The 11,004-nt window shown below is 48.1% G+C and overlaps 1 protein-coding gene across 19 annotated transcripts in view; it reads right to left on the bottom strand.

The window, feature by feature from the left end:
• Positions 1-4,404: 4,404 nt before the first annotated feature.
• Positions 4,405-11,004, bottom strand: part of MAST4 (microtubule associated serine/threonine kinase family member 4) — a 568,735-nt gene continuing 562,135 nt past the window's right edge. For all 19 annotated transcript variants that reach the window (XM_045494932.1, XM_045494941.1, XM_045494949.1 and 16 more), the window contains one exon: positions 4,405-10,808. In XM_045494932.1, the coding sequence (XP_045350888.1) occupies positions 6,928-10,808 (3,881 nt within the window). In that variant the 3' untranslated portion in view covers positions 4,405-6,927. The remainder of the gene's footprint in view (positions 10,809-11,004) is intronic.

Here is an 11,004-nt window from a genome sequence, read left to right as displayed (position 1 = left end):
CACTCCCATTCCATCCCATTACTTACGATATGAAATCATTTACTGGATAATGCGTATCTTAAAAAAGGAAAGAACTAATCTACACAGACTATTTTTAAAAGCCATTATGAAAGACTGTTCATGAAATATTAAACAGTGAACTTCATTGAACTTCCTCCTCTCATCCCCCCAAATTTTGATAATATCCTCTAAGCATTTGACTGTTCAAGACAAGGTATTAGAGCCACAAAGGTAAGAAGACAGGTGGCCATTGGTGTAGCCATCTGTCTACCTTTCTCCCTTCATGTTCTTTCATGGGCTTTATAAACAGGTTGGGTCTCCCTTTTTCTCTTTATCTGGTCTTTGGAAACAACCTAAATAGCCAACAATAGACACATGACCAAATAAATTAGGGGATGATCTGAACAAATGCAGAGATATTCTATATTCTTGGGTGGGATAACAACATTAGAAACCTGTTGGTGTCACTAGGAAATCGAGAAATACAACTTAAAATGAGATAAAGGTTTCGATCTGTTAGTCCGGCAAAAGAGGAAGAGCTGGATAAAAGCACCAGTGGGATGTGGGGTTGTAGGAACTGCATGCATGGCTTACAGACATAGACTAGTGTAGCCATTCTAGGACCCTCTGACAACAATTAGTTCAATTAAGTATGTGGCCCGCAAATTCTGCTAGGGTATATTTCCCAAGAAAATTTCACATCTCCACAATGATATTTAGTGCAACATCATTTACGGAGAGGGAAGTTCAAAGCAGTTTGAGTGTTCATCACTCGGAAAATGGGTAGATAAGTGTAGAAGATGCCCACCATGGGTATGATACAGTAGTCACAAGCAATGGATTAGATACAGCTATGGCAATGTACTTGAATCTTAAACATACAGTGTTGGAGGAGGTCATCAAGAGGACAGGACTACTGGTTGACACATGAGCAGGATCTGGGCAATCAGAGGCTCCTCATGCCCTCCCCTGTCCTTGGAATGTACACTCTACCCCCCATTCCCACAGTGGGAGCTGGTTCCCAGAAGCAGCCTTAAGAAAGCAACATTCTGTTGATCTGGATGGTACACATGACTGAACCCAGTTATGGCCTCTATATATAAACTGTTAAGATTCTAGCACATGGGTGCAACGATCTACTTGTCTTGGGGCCACCCAAGGCAAGCCTCATATGTAAGTTTCCTTGCTTATTAAACCTGCCGCCTACCAATCTGGAGTGGTCTGCCACTGTCTTCAGTCTCTCCTCCCCCTTCAGGTACAGGGGCCAGTTTGTGGGCCAAGAGAGAGAGCTTGATGGGGAAAAAAAAACCAACCCAAAATGACATATTAACATAGCTTTTATAAATTAAAAATACATGCATACAAAACAATATACCAGTATTTTCTAAGAACACAAAAAGATAAACCATGAATTAACATGGCTGCCTAAAGGGTGGGAGGGGGGATAAAAGGAAGTGTGGGGATAAATTAAATGAACTCAGGCATAAGCCAGCTGAGAATTGGTGGGACGACCCAATCGTCTGCTTCAGAGGCTCTCGGCTATCTATGCATGTGCACGTGAATGAAAGCAATATAGCACACCCATAAAGTGAAATGCCATGTAGCCATTATGAACAATATTGCACAGTATATTTATAGACATTGAAATATATTTGTGATTCAATACTAAACAGAAGAGGTCAGCAAACCTCACCTCCACTATTATTTCAGGTTTTTGAAAAAATTAAAAACCTATATAAATTGAAGAATGATGAGCAGCTGGTTGGATGGCAGGGATTCATTTTTCTTCTCTTCTGTATTTCTAATTTGCCTTCAATGACCATGTTATGCAATGAGTTTTGCTGTTTTTTAAAGACTTTTTTGCTTTTTCACAAAGGTGCAAGAAGAATAAAGAGGTCACTGGATGTGAGAATTTACAGATAGCAAAAAAGGAGGCAATCTTTTTCTAAAGCTTTGTGTTTTTATTTTTATTTTATTAAAATAGTTTTTTTAGGGGTGCCCGGGTGGCTCAGTTGGTTGGGTATCCAACTTTGGGTCAGGTCTTGATCTCACGGTCTGTGAGTTTGAGCCCTGCATGGGGCTCTGTGCTGACAGCTTGGAGCCTGGAGCCTGCTTCGGATTCTGCATTTTCTTCTTTCTTTGCCCCTCTCCCACTCATGCTCTGTCTCATTCTCTCAAAAATAAATGTTAAAAAAAAATTAAAATATACATTTTTTAATTTATCCATTTTGAGAGAGAGAAGGAGATTGATTGGGAAAGCCAGCAGGTGAGGGGCAGAGAGAAAGGCAAAAAGAGACTCCCAAGGAGGCTATATGCTGCAGTGCAGTTCGAACTTATCAACTGGGAGATCATGACAAGAGCTGAAACCATGAATCAGGACGCTTAACCACTGACCCACCCAGGTGCCCCAAGGCTTTGCGTTTTTAAGTCCAAACGGTCAAGCCCAAGCTTCACCAGTTGCTTTTTCTTTGAGGTCAGACAGCCGTGCTTGTTCTAAGGATGTCCATGTGAACAGAGCAGCAGGCCGAGGAGCTGGGACTTGCACTACAGGGACAGCATCACACGGATGGATGTGGATGGGCACCTAGTCCCAAAAAGTAGAAATCTGTCTCCAGCCTGGGAAAGTCACTTCGGCACAGCACTGTGTAACACGGCGCGTGTATTCCAAAGGGGCAGAATTTTCAGGCAAAGGATTTTTCTGGAGACAGGTTAGAGCTGGAGGATATGGTGATGCCAGCCTGACATATGAAGACGCAGTAAATGCAACATGCTTGCTTCAGGCATCGTAAGCATCTTCATTCTTCACCTCCTGGCTACTGACAGCCATCTCCGGGCAGTGCGTAATGAAACAGCAGATGAGTATTTGTGAGAGGCTTTCAGCTTTACAATGTTACCAGACTTTCTGTAAAGCGGTATGGGGCAGTACCTAGTAATCATATACAACATATCTTTCTTTGTGTCTGAACAGACTTGACTGGCAGGTCAAATACATAGGGAACGACAGATTTGGGAGCAGGTGCCCTTTTTGACGTGCTTGCCTGCATCCACGTGTTGGGACAGAGCCCGCGGCCAGCCTGTGACAAGAGATGGCCATCTTGTCTTTTGGAACACACATCCCAGAAATCAGTAGGAGGATGCTGCTTTTCTGTGAGGATTGCTGCTAAGATTCCCGTCCCGGGTCCAAGGAGTCGAACTGTCAGAGAACTTGAACCTGAGCCAGACTGACTTTCCATATGCAAAAAGTCATGAAACTGACTTTCAACAACGCATTTTGGGCATTTCTAGCTTTTGTAGATACAGAAGATGTAATATTCACTGGGGTAGAGGTAGAAGACAGGAGGAACACAAATGATCACTTTGAGCCATGAGTTCAAACCATACCGATAGACGGGTAAATAGATTTAGAGTGTTGCCTGACCATTGAGTTCCTTAAGGCCTGGCCGATACCAGAGGAAGCAAATTTCTATAGTTAATACAGCTGCACTTTTTCATGTTACATTTGTGTTATGAATCCCCAGATGCTCGATGGAAAATTGCCTGCTGATTAATTAGAATTAATAAAGGAGCCCTACTACAGAGAATAATTAGCTTCCTTGGCTCGTGGTTTCCCACCGATCACCAAACGTGTAATTTTGCACCATATGATTTTTCTGCATGTAAAGAAAGAGACAATGAGATGGCTTAGATCATTCACAGAGGAGCCTAGATCTGAATTCAATTACATGACACCTGGTAATGTTTAGAAAGGTCAAGAGCTTTGCAGCCAGAAAAAATTTGGATTCTAATCCAAATTCTCTTTACAGGGTGTATATTAAACAAACAGCAGAGCCTGTCTGGGCCTGCTTCCTCATCTGTAAAATGGGGATGCCACTATCATCTGGTTTGGGGCTCAAATGAGATGGTAGATGAAAAGCATCTTGCCCAGCACTATGCACATATTTATATATATAAGGCAGAAAATAAATGTTAGGCTGCTTCTTTCCTTCCTGCCAGCTTCGGTGATTTTTGATGACGAGAAAACACACAGGAAAGGAGGAAATGCAAGATGACAGGGCACAGTGGTAACTGATTGGTAACTGATGGAGGAAGGTAATAGGAGATAATAGGGGAATTGAAGGAGATGGTTTCACTGAGGAAGAGACCATAAAAAAGATAGCGACCTTGGTGTGGAAGCTGGTAACTTCTGCGGCCAAGGAATAAGGTTGGTACAAAACGTAGGAAGGCATTATAGGGAGGCTTAATCTTCAAGAATAGAACATGTTTGTGTAAGCTAAAAAAAAAAAAAAGCAAACCCGTCCAATTAACAAAAAGCAACCTGCAAAAAACCCATGCTTCCCATAATACACAGTAATATTCAGTAACACTTTAGAGATGTATGTGTAGATGTAAGAAAAACATCAGTCATTATCTTTTCATGCTAAATTTTTATTTCAATGTTATGCAACTGCATAAGTATAAATATTTGTTCAATATACAACAATTATGACATCCATAGGGAATTTCTTAGAGAAAATAAGACTGCAAACACTTTATTGCACAGATCCTAACAAACTTTTAAGCTGGTAAATCTACAGCTGGGAGTACTACCAAGGAGCACATCTTACAATCACAGGAGACTGACCAAATAGAACACAGGAGAATTTCTACCAGCTGATTGGAGAGGTTTACAACAACAGACAGGTATTACATGAATGCAACCTTAAGTACTCTTTACCCATCCAAAATGCAAAAACATATTTGGCCAAAATGATAATACACTATACAAAATATACATAAAAATATCATTTGTAAACAAGCAGCTAGTTGTGCTTTAAAGGAAACTGGACAGTTAAAAAGCAAAGGCTGTAAACCATGAACTCCCTCCCCGACACACCTGTCGTGATGTCTGAGTACAGATGATTGGGTTATGACAACTGCCAAACACAGATATGAATTATAAATGTTGAGACCACTTTGGAAACCCATTTAAGTTCTTCTAAAATATGCGTTTCTTCTACCATTTCACAACATAGTGATGGGGAATGGCTAAAACTACGCGGGGGCGGGGGGCGGAAAACAGGGGCAAGGGGGGGACTTTTTGTTCTGTTTGCCAACTCATTTTACAAGGAAGGACAACCCAGCAGTCAGTTAAGTGATGCCTTTGTTTTTGGAGCAGGGTTTACAGCCCTGCTAAATAATTTACAATCCACAGGCTGTGCTTTAGATGAATGATTTAGATACTAAGACATCCGAGGGGGTTTGGGTGCTGAATTTGTATTTATTGGTAATTGTTTTCCCTCTTGAAAAACAAAACAGAAAATCCTGCTATGGATCCCAAACATCTTATAAATACTTATCTGTGTGTATTTTCTCTTAGTGCCTTAGTACTTAGGTCAGCAAGTGCCGTCTTACAATACAAAACAAGCCTCCAGGACAACTGCAACAAAAACAAACAAAAACCCCCTCAGCACTAAAATGATTTGACGAAGTCTACATATTCCATGGTATACAAAATTTAAATAAGGCTTAGCAAAAGTAAAAAGGACAGTCACATTCAAGCACCAAATAGCTCCACCAAGTCTTTTTGTTAAAAAACGCTGCTCTTTATTAATACGGTATTTTTTTTTTTTTGCATACAAATAAAGAGATCATGTTATGAAATGTATGGAGCTACTCGATGCATCAGAAATGAATGTGAAACCCAGGAACTTGCTAAAAACAGCAAGCTTCATCTACAACATAAGGCCCCAGCTATGTATTAAAATGTATCTGATGTCCTGATTATTCATTAATATATATGCTATGATGCCAAAATCCACCCCCCCTTTCCCTCAAAGATGCAAATTTAAAACCTCTTCCAATGCCTGATGCTTATTACTCAACTTAAGTACTATTGGATCTGCGTGTGGCCAGTAAGTTTCCTTTTTGTTCAAGAGCAGGGCTGGCACAAGACTACTACAAAATGTGTGCTTCTTGGACTAGTGACTCATAGCATCAAGGCCTGAGTTTAAGAGCGTGAAGAGAAGGGAAAGTGAGAGAAATAAAGCTGACGTGTGTTTATAGCCTCCACTACACCCAGGGTGAAGACCCGACATATATACCCACAGACAAGGATAACTGGCCTTTCAGACAGCTGGACCCAAGATCAAGTGTCCACTGCGATGACTGTAACATGAATCTGGTTAGCTCTGCTTGTTCCGGCCATTCCTAATGGAGGAAGAGTCCAAATGCAGTGATAAGAGTAGTTCTTGCTTTAAGATCTGGAAGTCTAGGTAGGCAGATACAGTACTCTCAAAATCTTGGGTTAAAAAGACACACACAAACTCACCATCTACTGTATTTAGGGCTTTCTTTCATCTTGAACTCTACTCAGAATGTTTTAACTTAGAAAAATGTAGTCTTGAAATATTCTCTGAAACCATAGACCAAAACATGTGGGTGGATGTGTATATACACACGAGTGTGAGTGTATCTATACTTTTACATACACCCGGTTTTAACCATTTTGCTTCATTACTATGTGATGATAAGTGGTAAAGCAAAAATCCTACTGGAAAAAAAAAAGAAAAGAGAAGAAAAGAAAAAGCTGTGGTAAACAACGCCATCAGCAGCAAGGTATCACTCTACATCCCAAACCAAACACATTGCTAGGTATTTACAGAGAAAATCTTTATCCTCAACAACCCTCCACTGTCAAGGTGTTTCTTTATTGTTGTTGTTTTCGTTTTTCGTACAAACCCTCTCTGGTAACAGTGTTATGGGTTACAATTGGGAAGGCAATTGGAAGAAGGTCCCCTCTTTCTGTCTCTCTCTCCCTCTCCCCCTCTGCCTAGGGGCTCCAGGCTCTGCCCAGCGGGCGTTCCCACACAGTGCTGGCTTCACAAGGTAGTCAAGACTCAGGTACACATTCAGGTCGGGTCTCCCCAGTCCGGCCTGGGGCCTGCCCCGTTACGAGGCCTTTTTGTGCGGGCTGCTACGCAAACTCTCTTTCCCCCGCCTCTGCCGCACCACAAAGTCCTTCTCAGAAGAAAGGGCGATGGGCCGGTCAGGGTTTGGAGCTGGGGATGCCTTGGTCACTTCTCTGCCCACGCTCTGTTTCCTAATCTGAGAGGGTGGGGCTGCGACAGGCTCTTTGCCTTTGGTTTCTCCTGTGGTGGCAGATACCGACAGGGCCCTGTCCTGGTGGCCGGCTCCCCCTGCCACGGGCGGGCAGGGGTGGTGCAATTCCAGGGTGACGGTGGAGCTCCGAAAGGATGGCAGAGAGTCGCTCTTTGTCATGTGGGTTCTGCCGTCGCCCCCGGGCAGGGTCTTAGCCGCAGCCCCGCTGGCCTTGGCCAAAGACGCGTCACCGCTAGTTGCAGCAGCCTCTCGAGCCCCCGGTCTGGCCTCAGGAAAGCTGGAGGAGGAGCTCAGAGACTTTTCTGGGAGGGCAGTGGATCGAAAAGAACTCTGTCCGGTGGCCGAGGGCGACCGTTTCATGCCGCTGGGCTTGCCTGCCTCAGTCAGTGGCTTCTGGGGACTCAGCACTTTCCCCTTGGTCTCTGGCAAGCCTTTCCCCACAGCAGCTGCCGGCCTCTCTGGGCCTTTTGGCCGGGCCTCACCGGGTGCCAGGGAAAGGCTGGCCTCAAGCTTCCCGCCGTCTGCTGGAACGTAAAGTGCTTCAGTGCATTTCTTCCCCTCAGACTTCCTGTCCGTGGCGGTGGCAGCCTGTGAACTTGGACTCCTGTCTGTCTGTCTGCACACAGCGGGGCAATCTTTCACAGTGGATGGTTTGGGGTGCTTTGGAGACACGTTTTGCTTTTCACTGACAGGGGCAACTTTCTGGTCCGCCGATTCACCCCCTCCAGGGTGTCCTTGCTGCGGCAGATGTGTGGGCTTCTCTGGTGCCTCCGGGGACCGCCTACCACCGGTGGCTTTTAGCTTAGGGTCTAGAGGACCCCCTTCGGTGAGCAGCGGAACTGAGGGTCCACTTCCTCCCTGGCTAATCGCATTGGTGGCTGTGTTCTGGGAGCCTGGGAGGGCAGGGAAGGCCTCCGGCACACCCTTACTGCTGTCCTTCCCCTCTCGGCTGGGGCCGACCTGCGGCTGGGCCGCAGCCTCTCTGCCTGCTGCAGGCCCAACGCTTGGCTTCTGGGAGGAGAGGGCCCTGTCAGGGTGCTTAGACTTTGCGGGGATGGAGTCGGGGCCAGGCCCAGACTTGGGGCTGCTGCTTTCACCATGCACTGCAGCGGGCCTGGGAGGGCCCTGGAGGCCCAGGCTGGGCTCTGTAGTACAGGGCTTGCTCCCCGGCTCTCTGACTGAGGAGTGGCTTGGGGAGCTGCGGTGCTGCTGAGTGGCCAGGCTGGGCAGTTCTTTGGTGACCAGCGGGGGCTGAGAGCTACTGCTGACGTGCTTTTGTAGAGGCTGTTCTTTCCTTTCTGGTTCCTTGGGACCGTCTTTCGGCAAGGATGGGAAAGCAGAGAGCTGGGCTTCCTTCCCACGTTCAGTGCCCGGTGGCTGCAGGGACCACCGGCTGGGAGGAGCTTCTGGCTGGGGTTCCGGGCCACCTCTTCCTCTACCCAGCTCCCTCTCACGAGGAGTCCCTGCTGACTGCAAAGAGGAGTCCTCCCTCGCCAGGGGCCTCACCTCATCTCGGCCATCTCTGTGGTTTGTTTTCCCACAAGGTGCCCATGCTTTCTCCAGGGCTTGGGTCTGAGTGTAGGAATCTGGACGGGTCCTTTCCCCGGAGGGGAGATTTCTGGAATTGTCACTGCTTTTAGCAGCTTCTGGAGGATACAACTCCACAGAGGGATCCCTGTGGGAGTCAGGTCTCATAGCAGACCGCTCGCTTCTGGCCGTGGAAGGGCCCCTTTCAGAGGATTCCCTCCCACTCGGCTTCTCTCTTGAGGCGGTACCTTCAGGCAGCAGCAGGCTGCATGACCTGGATGGGTCTGCACTGTGGGGGTTCAATCCCAAGGAGGGGAGGAGTTTGGTGTCAGGGCTGTGGTTTTGGTGTTTGCTGGGGCCCCCCTCTCTCCGTTGGGGATCGCTTTCCATGACCGTCACTGTGCTCTTGGCTGCATGGGAAGCTTTCCTATCCCGCTTTAGCTCTGGGTCAGAGCAAGGCACGGGAGCTGCTGGTGAACTCTGGAGACCCCGGCTGGGGGGTGGGAACCGCGGCTCCAGCAGGTAGGACTTATTAATCCTGAAGCCAGCAGGGGAAGGCTCCCTCTGACCCGCCGTCTCACCCTTCTTGCCCCCGGTGCTGGGGAGAGCCGGTGGCACAGAGGGCCTCACATCACTGGCCGGGCTGGGGCTCTGTGCAGGCTCCGGGGAAGGCAGCTCTGTCTTGGAGGCCTGAGGTCCAGACAGTAGAGCAATATCCAAAGTGCCCTCAATTGGCTTCAGGCAGGACACAGACCTACCTTCCAGTTTATACTCAGAAGGGCTTTTCCGGACGGGTGACTCAGGAGCAACCAAGCCCGGCTTCTCTACTCCACCGTCCACCCGCCCAGCTAGTGCCTTGAGAGGTACAAAGGAGACAGTGCTGATCTGAGCCGTGTGGGCACTGCTCATGAATGCTCGGCTCTCAGAGGCCACTGGGGCCTCCTGCTGTCCACCCATGGACCGGACGGGGTTCCCGGGCAGGCTTTCGTGGGCACTAGACGTCATCTTGGGCTTGAGCACAGTGCACAGGCCGTCATCTTTGTCTTCAAGTGACATTTTCTTTCGGAGGTAATCGATGTTGGCCAGTTTGCTGTCTAACTTCTCACATCGGAGACACTCCTTGGCCTGGGAGGCCTTCTCCGTGTTTTCACCCTTCCCAGAGCTGGACCTATCAGCCGAGTGGCAGAGAGTGTCCTGGAGGGTGCCAGGAGCAGAGGTGCGCTTGAAGTCACAGATGCCCTGGCTGTGGTCCCCAGGTGCCGGGCCATGGCCAGCCACTGCCCCTTCCGAGGTCACTCCCTCGCTGGCCCGAATGCTGGCCTGCTTGTGAAGAGCCCCTTTCAGCAGGCTGCCCACGGATGGGGCCTCCTGCAAGGCCACTTTGTTATCAAAATGATTTGACCTTTCTAAAGCCTTTGGATAGATTTTCTTCTCTCTCTCTTCCAGCCTAAAAGTAGAGAGGTTTTCTAAATCACTCCCAAGTCCATGGGATTTCTGGTGGGGTTCTTGTTTCTCTGGGAGACCATCTGGCTTCTTCACCACCACCTTGGCCTTGAGCTTCTCTCGGTCCAGCTCATCCACAGACTCCTGTCTCCCCAGCTTCCGGGAGACAGGACGCTTCAGGCAGCCTTGCTCCACAGGCCTGGCGCGGCTCAGGGAAGGGGCGTCACACACATTCTCCTCCAGGCTCTGCAAGGTCACTTCCCGTGGAGGCTGTTCTCTCGGCACCTCCTCCTGGGTCACCTCCAGGCTGTGTTTGCGGGAACACAGGTGCTTCTTGTCACTGCCATAGGAGGGAGACAACTTCTCCTCTGACTGCACGCGCTTGAGCAGTGGGGACCTCGGGGGCTCTGCACTCTTGGGCCTCACGATATGTCTGACGATGGTGGGAGGGGAGTGCATTTTGCTGGGAAAAGCTTGAGCAATCTTGGAATTGCCAAGCGAGTGTCCCAACAGAGGGGATGGTGACCGCTGAGGGGAGGTGGGCTGTGGTGTTGGAGAGGGGGTCCGGGCCAGTGGGGAGAGGGGGATGCTGCCAGCCGACTTCCGCCTTCCAGAACGGTAGCGCTGTCCGCTGAGTTTGGGGGCCAGACCATGTAGGGTACTGGGCCGGATGTGTCCTGACCCCGCTGGGGAATTGGGGGCACTAGAGCTTGGGGAGCTGCTCTGAGAGGAGTTAGTACCTGGGGGTGGAAAACAAAAAGCCATGAGCAATGGACTCCATCCCTTTTCTTTCCATGCTTCCAACCCAAACGGTTGTAGGTTGGGTCAGATCAAGGTCAGCAAATTGTCTTAGCATCTAACTCTATTGAAAAAATGCTTTACAGGTAAACCTCCCCCCACATCAGGGTTCAACCCCGTATTTCCTGCCTTAATGGT

Source organism: Leopardus geoffroyi, chromosome A1 (assembly GCF_018350155.1).
Source record: "Leopardus geoffroyi isolate Oge1 chromosome A1, O.geoffroyi_Oge1_pat1.0, whole genome shotgun sequence".
Lineage (NCBI taxonomy): Eukaryota > Metazoa > Chordata > Mammalia > Carnivora > Felidae > Leopardus > Leopardus geoffroyi.
This window is presented reverse-complemented; position numbering and strand designations above follow the sequence as displayed.